This window comes from Amia ocellicauda, chromosome 5, assembly GCF_036373705.1.
Source record: "Amia ocellicauda isolate fAmiCal2 chromosome 5, fAmiCal2.hap1, whole genome shotgun sequence".
NCBI lineage: Eukaryota > Metazoa > Chordata > Actinopteri > Amiiformes > Amiidae > Amia > Amia ocellicauda.
In genome coordinates, this window is record NC_089854.1 from 32,779,085 (window position 1) to 32,801,168 (window position 22,084).

Below are 22,084 nucleotides of genomic sequence, written 5' to 3' on the forward strand. Positions count from 1 at the left end.
AACTGCTCAGGTACATTTGAAATGAAACTTACATTGTTCAGGGCACAGTGTGCAGTACATAAACTGAGGGTATATTGTACAAACCAATAGGACCCCTATTTTGGATGATGTCAAGCTACTACAGGTCTTCCTGCTATCTAAAGAGACTTCAAAGGATGCAAAACATCACAACTCTTCCTGTCTGGGACTCCATTTAACTCCAGTTCTGAGAGAGATGCATTGGTTTCCAATCTAGGAAAAAATAGACTTGAAAATCTTCTGTACTGTATTATGGAAGAAAACGAGTCTTCACTCTGAGTTTGGTATTCAGAATCAATCAAAATAGTTTATTCAAGCAATTGCAGGGAGGTAATCAGCAACAGCCTGAGAGAGAGTCCACTGTAAATTCCTTAAATAGTGATAATATAGTTTTTCTTTATTGCTTGTGAAATACAAACAAACAACATAAAATAGAAAACGCATTTACAGGTCGTTTGCGGTTTAGCTGTTACAATTCGAAACAGTCTCACTAATTTTGGGAGTGACAGTTCTAAGATATGGTCTCACTCATTTACTTACCCACTCTTCGTCTACACATATGCAGCTCAACTAAATCTGAGGCCTGTTTTATTGTGTTTCAACAGTATATAGAATTTGAAATTAAATGGGACATGTCTATAAGACATGGAACTTACATTCTACTGGATCCCTCTGTATCTCATCCCAATGTATTGTATTGTACTGTAGGCTTTAATTGTATCATTATTGTATTTTTTTAGGTTTATTTATATTATGGGATTTTTTATATATAATGCCTTTTAAATCACTTTGTGGTAGCCAGTCCCCTCTGAGAGAACATGTGCTCAGTAGGGGCTCCACTTAGTGCCAGGAGATGAAATTAGAGAGCCACACAACTCCCAGTATCACACCTCATTAAAATGGGGACAGTGTGTCATTAAAAATGTGCCTGGTACGTTCTTGGAAAGCTTCCAAGGAGAGTCACGCTTCCACTCTTGGCCAGGGGCCAAGAGGAGCATCCCATTGGGTCTTAGATTCCTCTGGGGCGAATGGGACCTCCGGACTCCCCTGAGCTGTGTGTGTCAGCGTGGGGTGTCACCACGCTCCACCAGCATTGGTTCCAGGAGGATCAGGCTCACTGTGCAGTCGGGTATACAGGGCCCTGCCTAAAAGTGAAATAAAGCAGCCAAGGTGTGACACAATGCCAAGCACAAAAGAGAGCAGGCACAGACATGTTAGCATGTGCAACGTATATATAAACACAAAATATATATACACGAAACAGATAATAAGTTTCAAGCAAGAGAAGGACACACGGCCCCGTGCCCCCTACCCACCCATGCCCCTTGCCTATGAAGTCTTTGTGTTCAATAGGTACGCCACCCGACAGCCCCAGTCTCCTAATCTCAGAGCCAGCCAGTCCCAGTGAGGATGTCTGGGTCCTCAGGAGCTGTGTCATTGGTAAGACTTCTCCCAGCAACCCCCCTGACTCCTGCACTCCCTGGCTGACTCCTTGCCCTGCAATCCGCCCCCTAGTCCCCAGACTAGAAAGATCTGACCGCACAGACCCCACTCCGTCCCACCCCTGCCTTCTCACCTGCTGCTTCCCTTTCTCCTATAGGGAGCCACCAACCCCCCCTACCACCTGTGATCCAGGGACATTCTGAGACTAGGGAGCTGCTACGGTCTCCCTCTCGATACACAAATGTATTCTACTTCAACGATTTAAAGCAAATCAATTTTAAAGTTTAAGAAGATCATCTTCCGTTCAGGACACCACCGATCCAAAATTCTGTGATGACGTATGGATTGCCACACTGAACACTGAAATATGAAAATGAGAGCAGAGAGCAGGGAAGAGCAGGCAAGAGATCAACCTGACAGTGAGGCCAATTGTATATTTAGTCATGAGTGAAATCTGTCATGATTTCTCAACACTGCCAATATCTGTTTTCACAAGAAGCTCTTTATGTTTCCGCCTAATGTCTATACATAGGTATCTACCTACAATCTCTCAGAGTGTCCTGGGGTTTCAAAATTGAGGTGGCCCTTACCTGTCTTTACCTGCAGCAACCGATGGCTCTGGAGTGTCCAAGCCCGGCTATTCCCTGCCCTGACTGCACCCCCGCCCCACTTCCTTGCTCCTTTCTCCCATCAAGCGAAAGCACAAAACACACCATCACTGGACAGCACTCCCTGGACAAGCAGGAGGCAAGAGAGTCCACAAGAGGCACTAGTGTAGTCAGGGGGAGACTGACTGTGACTGACAGGCGAGAGGGAGAGACAACGTTGCTGAAGACCCTTCAAGCATTTTTCATCCAGGCAGCACCTAATGATTTATTTAAAAACCTGCCCTTCCCAGGAGCAAAAAAGCTGGGTCCTGGAAAACACGGCATGGCCCTTCAGCACATTATGTTTCAACTGTTTTCAGGCTTAGTCCTATTCAAAACATTGACCTTTCCGCAAGTCACAAATTATACACTTGTAAACAACCAGTTGACGTCTATATGGTAACACATATTCCACAGTTCAACATTGTAGGGCACGGGTTTATTATACCTAAATGGTGACACTTATTTAGATATAGAGATATGTATATTTCTGCAGGTCAGACACAAAGTAAAGAGTAAGAAGCAATGATTTATTCATTTTGTAAGCGCAGTCCCACAAAGGAGCACAAAGAGGTCAAAGGCTGGAGGATTTTAAGGATCCTGGCTCAGATTTTTGAAACACAGACATAGGATGTGAATCGTATGTGAGTTATAAGAAACGCCTTGTGCCTGGAGGTATTAGGGGGTGCTGAGCTCCACATGCAGCTGTCAGTATAGTCCCACCCGACCTATTCGCAAAGATCTCCCTTACTCGAGAATTGCACCGGCAATTTCCGAGACGCATCCACTGAGGACAGGCTCATGGAGAATTACCAGATCAGGAAGTATGTCACGCCTGCTTACCCGGCAGTAGAGCAGCACCCTGTGATGGGCAGGCCCAGCAGGGAAGACTGTGTCGCAGAATGGCACCGTTGCAAGAGAAGGGCTTTTATGTGCATCTCTGAACTGAAACTCCCACCTGGTCCGGCCGCTGGGAGGAGGGGTCCAAGCCCTGGCCAGCCCAGTTCCGTCTCACCCTTCCCCTCTTGTGTCCCCTCAGCTGGCGACCGCAACAGTGTGGGCAGCACGGGCAGCGTGGGCAGCACCCGGAGCGCAGGCAGCGGGCAGAGCACAGACAGCAACGGACAGCCTCCAGTGGTCCTGGCAGATAGCGCCAAGGTGAGAGGAGACGACCACCAGCTGGGGGGAAGGGTCTCTGATAGAGTTTTCACCTTCCTGTCCTTCCATTCAGTTATTTCTACCTGTTATACAAGTGGGGGGAGAAACAGAAGTAGAAGTCTCAAAATGTACTATGGAATGAAACAAGATCATCTTACTGACACTTGTTAGGAAGTATATTCAAACAACCTTCTGGTATTCTAGGGTTCCTAACTCCTCATTTGTGCTTTTATAGGCCTAGGCAAACTGATGCATTTTTGTTTTTGTTTTTCAATGTACTGACATGTCATATATTTTTTTTAACATTGTGAACTTGCAACACACATTTGCAACTTTACTGATGTTCAGTTTTCTACCTTCTAAAATGTGATTGGAGTGGAATAGGTTTCTAAGACTAGTGTCAGTATTAGGCTGCTGTTGGACAATGGTTGATACAATGGAGGGGACAGGGGGGTGGGGGACATTACTGTCAGCTCCATCAGAACAGAAAGGTGTCCAGTAGCATGTGATCTCTCAGATAATGAGTTGGGGACTTTTGGGGGAGTCTAAGATACAGCTTTTAAATATCTGATCAGGGACACACCCGTTTCCCTTTCATTGTGATGCAGCCAACTGGTCTGCACGGCTCTTTCAGAACAGAGCTATCGTCTGCCAGCAGAAGGATGTGCCTCCGATTAGGTCAAGTGATCTGGTGAAAAGCTCAAGTGTTCCTCCTGATCCTTTAGCATGCTGGCTGAATGCAGGGGCTCGGGGGCAGAGGCAGCGTCTGTTATTGTACACAAGTCACTGTCCACCCGTCTGGCTTTATGCTGACTCCGGCTCTGGACACAGCTTATCTGGACACAGCTTTGGGCTTCAATCATTAAGCGCTAACTCACTCGTAAAATTAGTTCCTGGATGGAGGGGCTACCTACAAAGCCTGTGGAAAAGAGAGCACTCTGACACCGCTGAGAGTATTTACTATTAAACTAATAATTATAATAACAATAATATAAATCTGAGGATTCAAAAATGATTTATACTTGATTAAGATCCATCCCAGCAATGACAGTGTAGTGTTGTTTTCTGTATTTGTAGTAAACTAGTTTGTAACCTTAGCAACTCCCTGACAACATGCTCAAAGGGATGCTTATTTCAAGATCTTCAAAGGTTGCTGGCTGTTAATCTGTCTGATTAACCCCGTGTTCCATTCACAAAGATAATTGATACCTCGCAGGGCCTGGGCGATCCTGTTGTCAGACTGGTTCGTTAATGAAAAGCAAACGGTTTTTCAAAGCTTTATCTGCTGTGGTGGGGGGGAGTGCCACAGTGAGAATTAGATTGATCTGAGTTGATAGTATTCATTATAGGATTACCATGATTTATTAACACCAGGGAGGTGCTGACAATGTGTTTCCCTGGCTGCTCAGCATTTTCAGTCCCTGTGCTTCTCAACCCTGGACTTGGGGGGACCCCTGTCCTGTTGTTTTTGTTTCCATCTGTGTGCTCAATTACTCCTTGAACCATTAATTGTATGTATTATTTGCTTAATTTGATTTAAATCCCTAGCGTACAAAAGGTGGAAGAAGTCAAGTGCCTGATATCATTTGATGTTTAAATCTCCCAACGTTTTGAAATGAGTCAAAAGCTCTGACTGGGCAAACTATTATCCAATTTAATTATGTAACTTAGAGTACTGTTTGAACGATAAACAAAAGGACAGTGTGCTCCCAGGACCAGGGCTCTGTGCCACTGCCACAAAAGCTAACTGAGCATCTCTATTCATTTCAACTTTTTTTTTCCTAATGCAGCCAGCGCCCTCTGGTGGTGACCAGGTGCAGCAGTTCAGTGCTGGCTCAGACTTGGCCAAACAGCAAGAGCAACCTGCAGGTAAGCTGATCCCAGAGTCTCGCTGTCTGTCCATTCCTTTCCATTGTTTGCATGTTTTTTCTCTACCTTTGTACCACAGTGTCTCTTATTGCTCATGACTATAAAGTCAGATCAAAATTGCAGCAGGTACAAACAGGCAGGACCAGTCCAGTTTCAACACGTCATGTTTTGCCGTCATGTGTGGGCACTCTGTGTTTCTCTTCTCACGTCGCGCACCTTGTCCTGATTTTAGACACACATCAAACCACCTTCACCCACTGAAGTGCCGCCGCCAGAGTGCAACATACAAACACAATCATAGTCTCAGCAAGCGGCCTCTGGCACATAACCATGCCATTTCATTTGCTACTCGTTTTTAATAGCTTGATTCACATAAAAAGGCTTCTGTTGATTTCCTGCCTAAACAGCATAAAGCACAAACATTCTTCTAAGTGTAACTTCTCTCTTTTCAGTGTGTAACAAACCATAATCATGAATCAGAATCTCAAAATTCCATGTCATCTGTCACAGGCCTGTGTCTGTCACCTCAGCTGCAGAACCTATGGCTTTACTGCTAGATAGCTTTTTTTAATTAGTTTTATTTTTAAAGGGGAGTGTAAAGTATCTAATTATTAGTATGTTTTCCTGGAAACTCCATTCCCCCTTAAGAAGGTCCGGCGATAGTGACTGTCGGCCCTTTAAGACTTCCTCACAGACAGTTGCCTAGAGGTAGAGCTGGCTTAGGCTACACTTACCACTACAGTGTCAGGTTTCCAGCCAGGGTTAAGACAGACAGAGTGGGAGGGAGAGAAAGAGAGAGAGGAAGGGAGAGAAGAATAGTGAGGGCAGCTCTCCACACAACGTGTTCCAGGTGCACTGATTTAAACCAGTTGCGCGTCGGAGTCTCGCAGTGTGTGGGCCTTCAGAGACAGCCTAAGGAGCAGCAGCCAGAGAGACAGCACAATGCTGGTGTCTTTCCTTAGACACGGTAAGACTGAAGACTAAAACAGAAATAGATGGGGTTTTTTCATGCTTAGTTTTTTCAGTACCATGCTGGTGGAGAAGCAATGTTGAAGTGGCAATAGAAAAAGGAGCTCTTAGCTTTCTAAGTCATTTTCTTGTGTTAGGTGGTTTTGTCAACTATCATAGGGACTACTGAGGGGAGTTGAGTCTGGTGATTAAGTCGGCAGAATCTGAAATGCATTATTCCATCCTTGGCTGTACAGACTTATTATTATTTTATTTTTTTAAGGTTTCTTGTGCTTTTCCGTGCTGCTTTAGGGTAAACTGGTTGTGGATAGAGGGGGGGAAATGACAGGATCTGAATTTCATTAGACATTATGGGAGACTGAAATATCTGTCTTCATGTAGCCAGGGCCAGTGCAATTCAGAGATCCATAATTGTCCAATGATGACTAGGGCTTGGTTGGATACGAACAGCATATTTGCTTTTCTGGTTTGTACCTGCTTTTAAGTAGAAAACTATCGTATTGCGTGTACCTGAAAGCCATACCCTTTCGAAAGGATATAGTGAGGGATCAGACCAGTGCACAGATATTTAGTAGGTACTTTAACTGTAGTAACGCTGCACAGTTCCCCACTCTTTTTACCCACCCCTATAGCCAAAAAAGGGTACACTTACTGCAGACAAATTGCATCACATCCTTATTATGAAGGAAAATCAGACAGGATTTAAAAACGTCAAAAACATTGTGGCTGTGGGTGTATATACCTGTCTAAACCTCAGTTAGCTTAGCTATAAAAAAAAAAAGCAATAACAAAATTATGACTGCTTTATGGAGTTTTAGAAACAGATGAGCAATACTACAATAATAATAGCATATAATATAATAAAAACAATCCTCTATTCCAGTGCAATAATTACTCTACAAAGTTGATTCAAATTGAAAAAGGATCTCTGCTGACACTTTGGATGCACATTTTGCACTGGGGTTGACCAGTGGTGCATATCTGAGGTGAGCCAGATTACAGAAGAGCTGCCTTTACTTTAGTGCAGCAAAGGGATGCCATGAGGCAGAAAGGTTTTACTGGGGTATCTGCGGCTTGAAGAAGAATAGAGCCGTAATAAAATCCTAGGCTCCTCTGTGATTAGCTCCCTGACCGCTGACTTCTGGAAGCGATCTATGATTGAAGGTGTTCCATTGTGAAGTGGAGGAATGGTCAGAGGCACAAGTGGTAATTAATGTGGTATGGGCTAAGAGCACATCTGTCTGCTTTATTATTGTTTGTGCAGACTGATGAAAACAGGTTAAACGTTAATTAGTGGAGATATTAATTAAACAAAAAACAATTGTCACACATATTTAAAACGATCTGATCTACTCAAAGGGTCAATTGCAAGATTTCAAAGCAAGATGGAAATCGACCAAACATTTACCTATCATGTAGAGCGGGAACACGGTCTCACCCAAACCCAGCTCAGAGAGCAGATATACCTATAGGAGCTCAATCTCTTAAACTCGCCAGTCTGGGATTCTGGGAGTGGGAGTGTGTTGCTCTGTTCACGATGGGGGAGATAGTGTTACTGTGGGTTTTGAAACACAAAAGCTGGCTATAGTTATTGTTGACAGCCTAATGCCCTAGGCTCCTCATTCCTGTCTGGGAGTTGATTTCCTTTGAAAGGTGGAGGCAATTTGTTGCCACAGTAACAGCCCAGCTCCCTGACCTGTTTACAGCAGAAAACACAGCCTCAGGTAGTCACGGAGCATTCCTCTGGACATAATTGTTGACAATTGTTTCTGGCTCTTTTAAAACACAATCAAAGCAAAGTGATTAACATGTTCACTGCGGGGAAAGAAAACTGAGAGCTTAGCCTTAGCCCTTCAGACAGAAAACACTTAAATGTCATAACCAGGGACATATCCCAAAGTCCAATCTGTAGGAACCAAGAATGGAAGACATTTCCAAGTGTAGTGTGTTTTGATACGCCCCCTTGATCGATGAGTTGAATTGATTGAAGTTATTGTTCCAATATTTTTATGCTTTCCTGTTAGAAGCTCATTTGTGTTTTTAATGTGGTAGAAATGTGTGATCTTTCTATTTTTCATTCACCAAAACTGGCCCATATATCTGAAATATATTTTAGTCTGTAATCCATATTTGTTCAAAGATTAACCTCACTATATATATATATATATCTCTGGAAAAAATTAAGAGATCACTCCAAGTTCAGAAATCAATATTAAGTGGTCTCTTAATTTTTTCCAGAGCTGTATATATATATATATACACTCACCTAAAGGATTATTAGGAACACCTGTTCAATTTCTCATTAATGCAATTATCTAACCAACCAATCACATGGCAGTTGCTTCAATGCATTTAGGGGTGTGGTCCTGGTCAAGACAATCTCCTGAACTCCAAACTGAATGTCTGAATGGGAAAGAAAGGTGATTTAAGCAATTTTGAGCGTGGCATGGTTGTTGGTGCCAGACGGGCCGGTCTGAGTATTTCACAATCTGCTCAGTTACTGGGATTTTCACGCACAACCATTTCTAGGGTTTACAAAGAATGGCGTGAAAAGGGAAAAACATCCTGCGGCAGTCCTGTGGGCGAAAATGCCTTGTTGATGCTAGAGGTCAGAGGAGAATGGGCTGACTGATTCAAGCTGATAGAAGAGCAACTTTGACTGAAATAAGCACTCGTTACAACCGAGGTATGCAGCAAAGCATTTGTGAAGCCACAACACGTACAACCTTGAGGCGGATGGGCTACAACAGCAGAAGACCCCACCGGGTACCACTCATCTCCACTACAAATAGGAAAAAGAGGCTACAATTTGCACAAGCTCACCAAAATTGGACAGTTGAAGACTGGAAAAATGTTGCCTGGTCTGATGAGTCTCGATTTCTGTTGAGACATTCAGATGGTAGAGTCAGAATTTGGTGTAAACAGAATGAGAACATGGATCCATCATGCCTTGTTACCACTGTGCAGGCTGGTGGTGGTGGTGTAATGGTGTGGGGGATGTTTTCTTGGCACACTTTAGGCCCCTTAGTGCCAATTGGGCATCGTTTAAATGCCACGGCCTACCTGAGCATTGTTTCTGACCATGTCCATCCCTTTATGACCACCATGTACCCATCCTCTGATGGCTACTTCCAGCAGGATAATGCACCATGTCACAAAGGTTGAATCATTTCAAATTGGTTTCTTGAACATGACAATGAGTTCACTGTACTAAACTGGCCCCCACAGTCACCAGATCTCAACTCAATAGAGCATCTTTGGGATGTGGTGGAACGGGAGCTCCATGCCCTGGATGTGCATCCCACAAATCTCCATCAACTGCAAGATGCTATCCTATCAATATGGGCCAACATTTCTAAAGAATGCTTTCAGCACCTTGTTGAATCAATGCCACGTAGAATTAAGGCAGTTCTGAAGGCGAAAGGGGGTCAAACACAGTATTAGTATGGTGTTCCAAATAATCCTTTAGGTGAGTGTATATATATTAAAATGCATTCTATATATTATAAACATATAGAAAAGAGGGCAATTTTGGCACATATGGGTAATTGTAAGTATTAATTTGTGTGTTTTTGTATGTATTTTTCTTACCACAGAGTATCGTTAGTGTTCTTTCATTCTAAGGTCCGTTATTGGAGTTAATTCATATATTAACTTTTCATTCTCTGTCTTTTGTGCTTAGTCCATATTTTTTTCTCAGAAATGTAGTGATACAAAATGTAATTTTATAACGTTATTTTGCAATATTTTGACACAATCCCCTTGAGTCTACAAATTCGTGTTGTCACAATGTACATTTTTTCTGTTTTCACTTTTATTACAATGTTGCCACAAGGTTATATGGTTAGCTTGGGTATTACTGCACAATAAATATCACAATCACCTTCTGTTTAAGGTTTCTCAGGCGTACCATACGCACTCTAATTGAGTGGATGGTATTGCTGTCCTGTCACTGCATTTGCTGTCCTTGCTGTGTCTTTAACTGTTTTTTACTGTGCAGTGTAACTTACTGTATTCCACTCTTTGTCTTAAACTACTCCCAGGTGCCCTGCGGCGACAGATCATGAACAGCCTGCGGTCTGGAGAACAGACCCTCTCCCCACAGTTCATCCGGCCCGAGCAACTACTGGAGGGCAAGGTGAGACAGGACAGGGGGAGCCAAGGATTGTGGGAGCTGCTCGACACTACATTCACTCACACTTACTTCCAACTTTTATATCTAAGAGCATTGACAGCCAGAATGGAGTCTCTCACAAAAGTTCCAAAATCACATTTAAAAACAAAACATTGCATTAGTCCATTTGTAAATCATAAAAAATTTAGCAGCGCTCAATATGAAATAAAATGTCAAATTGAGGCAAACCGAGAGGTGTAGTAGGGTATTTCTTATTTTGTTATGTGGCGGTCATAAGATCTGTACGCACAGTAGAATCTCTAGTATTCAATTAACTCAGTGTCAGTGTTAAATTGAGTTTTAAAATGAACGCTGGTGACTGTGCTGTGTGTGCTTCACTTCCCTGAATGATTAGGCCTTCCCTAGTGTACGGACACCGCTGGGCAGAGTCACATCAGAGCCCATGGGGTGTGTGGGTCCAGGGCCTTGTGCAGCTGTGGGATTGTGTGCTTTCCAGAGCCTCTGGCGGAGGAGTGTTGCCATGTTGCAGAACACAGTTATGTGTGTTTAAACACGCTGCACACGCTCACCTCTGACATGTTACCTTCCAGCACCCACAGCAATAAGCCAAAACAGTGGGCTGTCACTCAGGCTCTCGATCCCCCAGACCCCGAGGGCCCTGCCACTCTGCATTACAATTGCCATGTGAAAACCTGTCGTTTTTCCCAAATCCCCAATTTCAGCAACTTGAATAAATGGGCAAGCATCCTTCCCCCTCCTGTTACTAAAACACTACATGCATTCTCCAATTCAGGTAAACAAACCCTCACACAAGCCTACTGAATGCAACACTAAACTTACTGCAGGAGCCTTACTTTGTTAGCCATTTGGAAAGAAAAAACATCTGCATAGTATCTAACTGCAGTTCTCCAAATCTTATTACAAACAGATATGGATATTTGTACATTTTCTTCCCGTTTGAATAAAAATAAATAATATAATTTGAATTTCCCACTTTGTAACATTATCATCTTACCTCTCGCTGTAGGATGCCGAGGCCATCTACCAATGGCTGAGTGAGTTTCAGCTGGAGCAGTACACGGCCAACTTCCTCACTGCCGGCTATGATGTGCCAACTATCAGTCGCATGACGCCCGAGGTGAAGCCACCGTCGCACACAGCCACAATATTATTATTATTATTATTATTATTATAATTACATTCATCCATTTATTTTACATAATTGCTCCATCCAGTACAAGGCCACAGTGAGCTAGAGCCTAATATAGTGGACACAATGCAGGGTACACCCTTTCCGGGATAGCAGTATAGGGCATTATTGTATTTTTGTTTATTTATTAATTAGCAGCTGCCCTTCTGCAGGGCAACTTGTCACCAGAAAAACAATTATCAAAAGCATGACACAATATGGTCAAATAAATCTATTGCAAAATGCAGTATACAATGGTGTTAAATTTCAAGCCTAATGCAATCCCAAGTGCAGTTTGTTTATGATGAGAGACTATATGTGTTGCCACATGCTCATTCGTATCATCATTTGTCTTGTTTCTTTGTTTGATTCCCTATCCAGGACCTGACTGCCATCGGAGTGACCAAGCCGGGCCACCGCAAGAAGATCTCCATTGAAATTGGGAACCTGACCATTCCAGAGTGGCTTCCAGACTACATCCCGGTGAGGCCCTGATCAGTACTCAGCCACACACTGGACATACATCTCCCATCATTGTCCCCCATGTAGAACCCCGCATTCAGGGCCACAAGCACTCGCAGCACAGTAGTCTGTGAATTTAGCACACGTCCACTGCTAATCCGCTTCTTACAGTTAGTGCAGTCTGACACAATCTGCTGTACCACTGCTTCCATTTGTATTATATATATATATATATATATATATATATATATATATTAAATAGTGGTATTGTTAGACTTCCTCACAGAACTTCCATGCCTGTGGCTTTAAAGCAGCCTCCAGTCTCCACATGATGCACAAAGCCAGGCTAGCAGGTTTCTAGGTGTTCAAGTCAGCTCTGTTGGCTCTTGGTGCTTAGTCGCCGTCTGTCTTTGGCAAGGCTGCTCATTTTCACATAGCAAGGTTCTGAGTTCCAAGAAGTCACAGTAAGGATTTCCTCTCATTCATTCTGGGTTTGACGAAATGGACACCACCCTTTTTCTCCTTCAAACACCTTCATTCAGACTGGCTGTTCTGTGACAACACTTATCTCATTCCAGGTTCTAATATAATCTGTGCAGTTGGCAATTAAACATGACTGATTCAGAATCCTGGAGTTACTTTGCTGTTCTCCACAAATGTTTGCTGTTCAAGAAATTCATTGAGCTCAGTGTGGAGGTGCTCCTTGGCCCCACTGTGTTTGTGCTAGTCCCCTGTGTAAGGTGTCTAAGGTGTCTCCCTCTCTCTGCTGCAGGCCGACCTGGGGGAGTGGCTGAGTGCCATCGGGCTGCCCCAGTACCACAAGAAGCTATCGGAGAATGGCTATGACTCCATCAGCATCGTCCGCGACATCACTTGGGAGGACCTGCAGGAGATCGGCATCACCAAGCTGGGTGAGGGGGCTGGGGGCAGGGGGTGTTGTGTTTGTGTGGTTTGGTTGCAACTTTGGTCAATTGATCCCATTTAGGTCACACATTGTGACATATCTGTGACCTGCTGGTACAGCTGTACAGTAACAGTATATTATGTATAATATTGTACTGGGAAGAATCCAATCAGCAAATTGAGTGTTGTTGGCATCACAGTGCCCCCCCTTATTGTCTAGAGTGGCCGAGGCAGATTAACATGCCAGCATGGCAATGATAATTGCAGACCCACTAGCCAATTTGTCAAGGTGGAGGAGGCACAGTGGATCTTATGCAACAATAATGAAAGATTCTCTTCAAACTGATTGAAAGTGCCATTGTTATTTTGTGTTTACATTGCATTTCCTGTCTGTCTCCCTGCAGGCCACCAGAAGAAGATGATGCTGGCGGTGAAGAAGCTGTGTGACATCCAGAAGGCACGTACCCTGGCGGAGGCAGGAAACAGGACCTTGCGGCGCAAGCTGCCCAGTGCCCTGGAACTGGTGGCCATCGAGCCACTGGAGGGCGGGGACTGCCCCTCCCCCCACACCCCCAAGATGCTGACTTTCCAGGATAGCGAGCTGAGTGCCGAGCTGCAGAGTGCCATGTCCAACACCTACAGTGGCTGTCAGGAGGGGCTGGCAATCAAGAGCGCTGCCGCCATGTCCTGCAGCCAGGAAAGCATTGGCATCCGTTCCCGCGGCTCTGGCCACTCCCAGGATCACCCGCTGGCCCGCTCACAGGAGAGCCTGGGCAGTGGGGACAGCAGCAGCAGCAGCGGGGGGCGCTCCCGGGCCAATCAGGACAGCCTGCGCCTCGACGTGACCAATGGGAGAGTAGTGGGCAGCCCCTACAAGGAGCGCAACATTCCAGAGGGGCGTGACCAGCGCCCGGTCCTGCCCTCCAAGGGTGGCATTCCATCCAAAATGGCGCTGCTACAACAGAACCCTCCCAATGTCACCCCACCACACACCCCAGGCAAATCAGCGGGGGGCTTTGTCTACCCACCTCTCCCAACGAAAGTCAAACCCAACGCCTCACCAGTCCTACCCTATCATAGCTTGCCCCAGGGCTCCCCAGCTCAGAAGGCCTTCAGCTATCTGCATTCCCACTGTGGCACCACAGACCTGGAGCGCAGCCCTCTTGCCAAGGCACTGCCTGGCGCCATCCCCCTGCTCAGCCAGCGCGGGCTTCCCATCAATGGGGACATCTTCAAAACCAAGAAGCGTTCACAGAGCCTGACACGCTACGCCCTATCAGATGGGGAGCCGGACGAGGAGGACACGGTCCCAACAGGAGCCCTCGCCTCTTACGCCACCTTGACCAGACGCCCAGGACGCAGCCAGCTGGCATGCCTGCAGTCCAACCCCGAGCGCAGCGTTAGCCGCAGCCAGTCCTTTGCCATACGCGCCCGCAGGAAGGGCCCTCCCCCTCCCCCACCCAAGAGGCTGAGTTCGGTGACAGGCATGGTCAGCCCTGAGCCTGAGGACCTGACGTCTCTAGGCAGTGTGGAGTCGGAGAGCGTGGGCAATGTGAGGACCATCACTGCCATGCTGGAGACCTCAGGGGCCAGTAGCCTGATGGCAAAGGTCGAGAAGGGTCTCCTCTTCCAGAAGTCCAACAGGCCCTCCCAGGAGAGCAGCAACCCCCTCGAGCCAGGGCTTTCCCCTCCTCCCAAGCCAGCCCTGCCCCAGGCCTTCAGAGAGCCGCTGGGGAACAGAAGACGGACGCTGAGTGAGCCGGGGGTTTGCGAGACAGATAAGGTAGAGATGGATAGCGAGATCAAATCTGACACAGAGGAAGAGAACAAGGGCAAACTGGGCCTTGACAGCTCCTCCTCGCCCCACAACAGTTCCAGTGAGTGCATCCCCTTTGCCGAGGAGGGAAACCTGACCATCAAGCAGAGGCCCAAGACCAACGGGCCCCTAAAGCCTGAATCCTCCACTGAGCCCACAGACAAGGGCCGTCCCAACAAGAGCCTGGAGGTGCCCGAGTTCAATCTGAAAGAGTCCGACACAGTCAAGCGCAGACACAAGCCCAAAGAGAAGGAGCAGCCGCCCCCCAAGAGCAGAGAGGAGGTTTCCCCTGCCAGCCCCTGCTCTGCGGAGGTGCAGGCCGTGAGCGGGGCTCTGGGCCTGGTCAGTGCTGACTGTGGGAACAGGCGGGAATTTGAGGAGGATGATGACGTGGGCTTCCGAATCACAGAGATGGAAAAGAGCCTGCAGTGCCTGGAGAAGGCCACCCCTGGGAAGCCCCTGAAGCCTCCACTCTCCCCCAAACCTGCCAGCTCCCAAAGACCAGCAGCAGACAGCAGCTTCACTAGGCACAGTCCCTCAGGTATGGCCTGCTGCTACACCGCCCTGCTGCCACAGTCACACCCCTGTCAGTCACCAGACATCAGCACTTTACTAAATGTGTACTTTCTATATCATATGCTATATTTTAATGTCGCCCTGGATAAGGGCATCTGCTAAGAAATTAATAATAATAATAATAATAATAATAATAAAATGTATGTGTATATACATATATATAACATACTTAAGGTTTATATATTCACACAAAGTAATTGCACAACAATCTCATAAAGTATTATAATTAGAAAGAATCTGCAAAATGTAAAAACTTTTCTAAAAACTGATGATCTTACTCGAGAGTAAGTCCTTAACCAAATCAGGCTCTTAACTTTGGTTTTGTAACAGTAGGGGATTGGTTGGTTCCTTATTTCAATGAGGAAGTAGTGAAGAAGGCCTCCAGTGCATGGCCCCCAAGCATAGCTTCTACACTGGCGTCCCTGTCTGAAATGAACTGTTCGGTCAGTTTGAGTTAGTGTAGAGTGAGCTCAACCTAGAGAGTTGCTGGACATTGGGGGCCTCTCCCCTCACCTCCTCTCCTCTTTTGCTGGAGTTTTTCTGAGCCAGGGGACACTGCACTGTGGTGGAGCAAGACACAGCCAAGAGACACAAAGCAAAGCATTGAAAAAAGGCATGAACCAAAGGACTAGACAGCATAACGAATTTGAAAATGAAAAAGTGTAAATGGGATAGATTTCAGCCTTCACTTTGATGAGTCAGGTGTGATGTTTTCAAAGAATTGTATATAAAGAAGATAAAAGTGAATACAATTAAATAAAAATAGAAGCATTGAAAATCTAGATTCCTTTCATCCAGAGACCTTACATAGTGCTTGTCCTTTTTGTATGCACTAGAGAAGCATTGTGGGTAACTGAGTTATTATTATTATTATTATTATTATTATTATTATTATTATTATTATTATTGCTGACTTGTGGTAACATTAATTGGTTTGATTTTCATTCATCTTGTGTAACAGTAATGTAACTACAGTTTGACAGAGAGTGTCTCTCTTCTTACCTCCCAGAAGTTGGCACCCACACGGTCACACTCAACGTTGTCCAGAGCCTGGCCTTTGCTGCCCCTGGGCCCAGCAGCCCTCGCTCCCCGTCTAGGACACCAACCGGTAGCATCCACCGACCCATGCTTCCACAGAACCAGCCACTGAGGCCAGGAAAACCCCAGGCTTGCCTCTCCAGCCCGGCCCCCGGCTCAGCCCTAGCGCAGCAGCGGCTGGATCAGACCAGCACCTCTCTGGAAGCCGCTCTGAAGGCCGTGGAGAGGAAACTCACCCTGGAAGACCACACCGATGGGTAAGGCTGGCACAGCACACGGCGTGCTGGCACTCACTCACTATGTTTACATGCAAGACGTAGTCAGGGAATACTGGAATATTCTGAATATGAGAATTCTGAATAAGCTGTTTACATTCAAGTTAAATTGAATACCTCTCTATTCTTTACAAAAACTCAAACAGATTCAGAATGCTGCTGTACCCTGAGCATGTGCAGTAGAAATTATCTTGAAGGAATGTAAGATAGGTGCGGTTTCCATTGCAAGTTACAAGGTGTCTCCTCCTCAGAGCAGGAGCTCTTCAATGTGTTCTTAGGTGCCATCTTTCCTGCCTCTAATCATATTGTGAATAAGGTGTTCAGAAGATTTAGATGATTGATTACATATTCAGCATACTCGAGTAGTCCTAATAATAATGGAATGTGAGTGTGCATGAAAATATTGTCTTGTTCCTTTACCAACTAGCAGAACTTGAACAGAATGGAATCAAAGCAACTAGAAAGAGTCAACTTAGGAGGTCTAATTGACTGAACAATATTCACATGTCCTAAAGTTAGTTGCATTTCTTGTCTTTCATCCAGTCTCTCTTCCTCAGTTGAAACCCCATTAATAACCGAACATGGTGTCATACAGTTTCAATGTAATGTCAATGTCCCGGCAACCAGCACAGTGGGACTCAATGTGTGTACTGGGGGGTGTACACTATCAGGGATTTTTGTGCAAGGATTCTTATCGCAATATAATTCAACAAGTGATGACTAAAACACATTTTTAAAAAGACATCTGCTGTTTTTATGTATTACAGCAGCACCGGCACGGTCCAGTCAGCTGGAAACATTCTAGATGACATCGGGAACATGTTTGATGATCTTGCTGACCAGCTGGATGCCATGTTGGATTGAGCAGGGGTCCACAGAGCATTCTCAGAAGCCTTAGACTAATACAAAAAATCTCCCCCCCGCCCCTCCCACCAAATCATCCTGCAGCAAAACAGCTGTCAGGGCTGAGAAGGCACGCCATGTACATTGTCTGCAAACGACTGCTACACCTAATCCAGACCAAGCCCTGCCTCGACCAGCCTGTGTCAAGGGATCTCAGGATGGATAGTAAAACCCACTTTGGGCAGTGGATGCCATGTAACCAGAAACTCCCCAAGAGGAATGAGAGATATTGGAAAGGAGAGGTGGGAGCTCAGCCACTGGCCAGCCGGGGGCACTTTTGACTCATATAGACAGCAGGGAGAGACATTAGATCCCTTCAACACAAGCACTTAAACTGTACTATACTGTATTATATACTGTAGCCGCCAGGGGCTGAAACACAGGGATATTTTTCTACACTGGGTGTCAACCGCCAAAAAAAAAAAAAAGAAACGCATACCTGCTGATCAGGGGTGGTTTGAACCCTGCTTTTGTAATCTCATTTTAATTTACATTTTCTTTTTCTTTGACTGTTGTTATGTCTTTTACAAATCCACGTAACCCTGCTTCTTCAATATGAGCATTATCATTTTTGTTTTCTCAAAAATGGGCAGTTAAATGCACATTGCAGAAGAGTACAAACCTGCACTTCTGATGCTTCTCTTGTTGAAAAGTATTTTGCTATGCCACAGAGAATGAGAGAGAGAGAGAGGAAGGATGTGGCCAGCATGTTTTATGTATAACCAGCCTACCAGCTCAATACCAGCTCAATTGGTCTTCTCTGCATCAGGCAAAACAGCCCTGATAATACACTGTTCACTGGAGATGTGCTGTACTGCAAAAACAAGCTATGGGGACCTGTCAGCCATTTACTATAGACTGTCCTACTAAGACCAAAGCCACTTCTTCTGGGCTTAAGCTTTCGTAGGGAAAGTTAGGAGCAATATCTTAGTGTAGACTAAATTGCCCAATGTTTCATTTTCTTTTTTTCCCCAGCAGACAGAAACCAACATTCTTGCTGATACCCCTCACCCTCTAATGTCAAACTTTTTACTTGTTTTGTAAGACTGTGTACAGACATGTAAATGACTGCATTTATTTTTAACAAAGGGAAACATCCTTTGCAGTAAAGAAAAGCATATTTCACTTTATCAAATTTAAAAGATGCTAGAGATTTTGTTTTGTTTTGTTTTGTTTTAAAGGGCTGTGTACAGCAGATGATACCTATTCAGAAAAGCAAGAGCATATAGCTTTACCTTACGAAAGCATATCTGAATTAGTTTTAGAGCTAAAGCAAGACACAAAATGAAATATTTTAATAGACGCTTAATAAGATATACTTAACATGGTTAAGTGCTGGGGAGCAAGTTAACATAGTCTGCCAAAGGGCTGTGCATTGTCTTCATGTTGGTGCTACTGGTATCCACTTTCTTTCCTCTGCATCCAAACAGCAGTAGAGAGCACATCCACTTTTTTATTTTTAATAATTTAAGCACCTGCCGATATATAATCACAGTAATTAACCCTATTGACAATTTCAAGTGTTAATTCCTTTGCCTTTTTTGGGGAGGCATTTGTCTTGTGTTTTGTCTCAATCAGCTCAGGAAATGTGGCCGTCAGATATGTGTTTTCAGTTCGCTCAAGCATGTCCTCAGCCATATTTTTAATAGTTTCCACAGCAGTGAAGACTCAGCCAAGCAAGTGTTAGACTGAATATTGATCTGAATATTTTCCTTATAATGAAGCCTTTGCTGCCTTCTCAGGACAGGATAAAGAGGGTTCCAAGTTCACTGATTTGCATATGCATGTTTCACACAGTCCTTTGAAGGTGATACAGAAACACCTCCCTTAATCAGGCCACACTAGCCCCTACTAGCACAGCAGATTCTGAGGTAGCAGCTGGAATGAGCAAATGTAGGCAGCATTGTTTTAATGAAGAAAATGTAAAGCATTTGTTTGTGAAGCATGCTCCAATAGCTAAATGGGTTTTCAAGATTCACTTGATGTCCGGCCCTGCAGTCAGAATTGACACGCACTTATTGTGTTCAGTTTAACCAAATCTTAACACGGTATTTATCGCAGCTGCTTAATAGATATATTACTGCTGTATAAAGGGATGGCCTGAGCATTTCCCAGAGCTGGAACCATATTGCAACCTACTCACCAGCCTTGGAAATCAGTGACCCTTCAGTAGATCAGGCTTCCTGTTGCAAAGCACTAATCTGTGTCAGGTGTCAGGGAAGGGAATCGGCAAGCCTGCATGTGCTCTGAAATCACAAATCATATTCCACGTAGAACTGCTTCAGTCGCCAGCTAAATTTGTGTAGGCTCCAAATCACAGCAATCGCTCCTAGTGCAGACCATGCTGGATCACGTCATGGTCTCAAGAAGAATGTCTAGCGTCTTCACTTGTACCTATACTGTAAGGTATCCAGCCAATGGAGAGCATTAACCACCTCCTACTGGGGCCGACAGCAGAAATACGCAGTGAGCCGGAGCGTTGAACTACCAGCGTTTGAGACTGTGTAATGAAGTGCACAAACCACAATGCTGAAGATATTATATTTGTACCTAACCAATGTGTATTTGATGTATTCATCTGATGGGTGTATATGTATAGGCAACTACTAAAAAACAGTAGCTGTATTCTTGTGCTGAGTTATAAAGTACATGGATTGTATCTAACTACAACTCAGCTAGCAACTTACTAATTATGGCATGGACTGTGTGGGTGCTGGTTAGTTTGAAGTTAATACATAAGGCATGCATCTTAAACATTGTATGGGCCGGCACTGACAACCTGAGCACCAGTCTAGAGCACAGAACTCAATATGTAACCGTGACTTGGAAACATAATCCAGACTCCCCTAGTGTTGTGTACCTTCGATTTTAAAATGTATTCTATATGTAGTGTTTTACAAAAAATCATGTATGATTTTTATTTTTTTTATTTTTTTGTATTTTACATTTAAAAAAAATATATATTATTATAAATGTACTGTAAAATATGTTCTGTTCTCAATGCAGACGAGAAACAGGTAATTCCTGACTATAGCCTTGCCTGGAGTATCATCTTATGCTACAGCACCCTAATTCTGTATGTGTTCTAAAAGGGTGACTGATGTTATTAAGGCCAGTTTCAGGGGATTAACAAAAATGCCTATATTCCTAGGTAGAGCACCTTATTTAAAATAAATCAAACCTAAGCATAATCAAAACCTAGAGAGCTGAAGAACATTTTACTGACTGACTGGCTTGTTTAAATGTTTCTCAATTATGTTTTTATTAAGATTTTCATAACGTCTTCAGAATTAATTATTATTATTTTTTTATTCTGTATTTGATGCGTTATGGTTACAGTTCACCATTAACAGGGATTTGGTTTTTTAACCTCACTGTACAATCTGCTAATTAAGGAGCACTCACTGTTTCCTGCAGTTCACACCCAAATTTACCTTGTACATACTGCTAATCTTGTAAATTAATTTATAACCTGCCATGGTCTTATATATTTGAAGTGTATTTCAACCAAAACATATATATATTATTTTTTGGTCCGATATTTCCAACCCATCCTTATAATTGACTTGTTTTTTTCTGTTACTGTTTGTTTTATTTTCTGAGAAAATACATAATCAACTAAATCATTAAGTAAATACATGAAAGGGATAACACATTGAACTGAATATACTGCTGCTGTGGCAAAACGCTGCAAAGTCAACTGAGCAGGGGTGGATATCTTTTGTAGACACTTCTAGCTATTCCTTTGCATGCATGGTAAACACAGATTCCCTGTGTAAGATTGGTGGCATTTTAGCAGCACCAACCCTGTCAACCAGTCTAGTTCACTGGTCTTCCTCAGCCCCACTGACACTGAACTAGCTATCCAGAAACATGGGGATTAGTGTCCTCTAGAACAGTTAGGGGACCAGTTAGTTAGTCCAGCCTTGCCCACAGCTATTAGATTCAAATATAAATTCAAATTTTCCAGGTAGTGGGGCAAAATGAAAAACAAGGACTAGTGACATAACTAAATGATAACCAAAATTGGCCCATAAGCACAGCACCAACACACTGGGCACAGACTGGGCATCTTGTACTGATAACAGGAGATGCATGTGATATGGCAATCTTGATCTAGAAGATGAGAAATAGCATTGCATATGCCTCTTGTCTTGACATTGCTAGTGAGAATCCACTCCTTTGTATGTAATTTGAGAATAATGTCACATTGAGGTTTGCTGAAAATCATTAAATATATGTTTTTACACAATACAGGCATAAACCTGCTAATAAAGAAATGGAATGCAGGGTACATAGAAGTGTCTGGTAAATCCATAACCCGCTCATGACCTGCTATGTGTCATTGAATCAACTATGTAGTTGTTGGCATGAGTGCTGCTTTGTCTGGTTTTTGTTTTGTTTTGTTTGTTTTATACATGTTTTTGACCACTCAATGATGCCAGTCATTAAACTATCCGTTTGACTTTTTCCCCATGCTCTGTTTGTTTATTTACTCATTATTCAGGAATACATTTTCCCAGAATGATACAGCAAATCCATGCCCCTTTCCGCCACATTCTCCTTTCACCCATGCCTGGTAGTCAGGTGGAGCTACAAGGGGTTGGGTATTACTGAACTTATGGTGGTGATGCTGCACCGAGGTGGACCAAGTCAACTGTAGAGTTTCTTCATAGAAAGAAG

The 22,084-nt window shown here is 44.1% G+C and overlaps 1 protein-coding gene across 7 annotated transcripts in view; it reads left to right on the forward strand.

Moving 5' to 3' along the window:
• LOC136750074 (caskin-2) overlaps positions 1-21,871 on the forward strand; it is a 125,624-nt gene extending 103,753 nt beyond the window's left edge. For 2 of the 7 annotated variants that reach the window (XM_066704838.1, XM_066704839.1), the window contains exons 13-22: positions 1,372-1,458; positions 3,148-3,266; positions 5,057-5,135; positions 10,148-10,242; positions 11,267-11,377; positions 11,810-11,911; positions 12,663-12,801; positions 13,198-15,150; positions 16,195-16,480; positions 17,266-21,871. In XM_066704838.1, the coding sequence (XP_066560935.1) occupies positions 1,372-1,458; positions 3,148-3,266; positions 5,057-5,135; positions 10,148-10,242; positions 11,267-11,377; positions 11,810-11,911; positions 12,663-12,801; positions 13,198-15,150; positions 16,195-16,480; positions 17,266-17,362 (3,068 nt within the window). In that variant the 3' untranslated portion in view covers positions 17,363-21,871. The remainder of the gene's footprint in view (positions 1-1,371; positions 1,459-3,147; positions 3,267-5,056; positions 5,136-10,147; positions 10,243-11,266; positions 11,378-11,809; positions 11,912-12,662; positions 12,802-13,197; positions 15,151-16,194; positions 16,481-17,265) is intronic. The other 5 variants (XM_066704841.1, XM_066704844.1, XM_066704842.1 and 2 more) reach the window with 3 other exon arrangements.
• Positions 21,872-22,084: the final 213 nt, after the last annotated feature.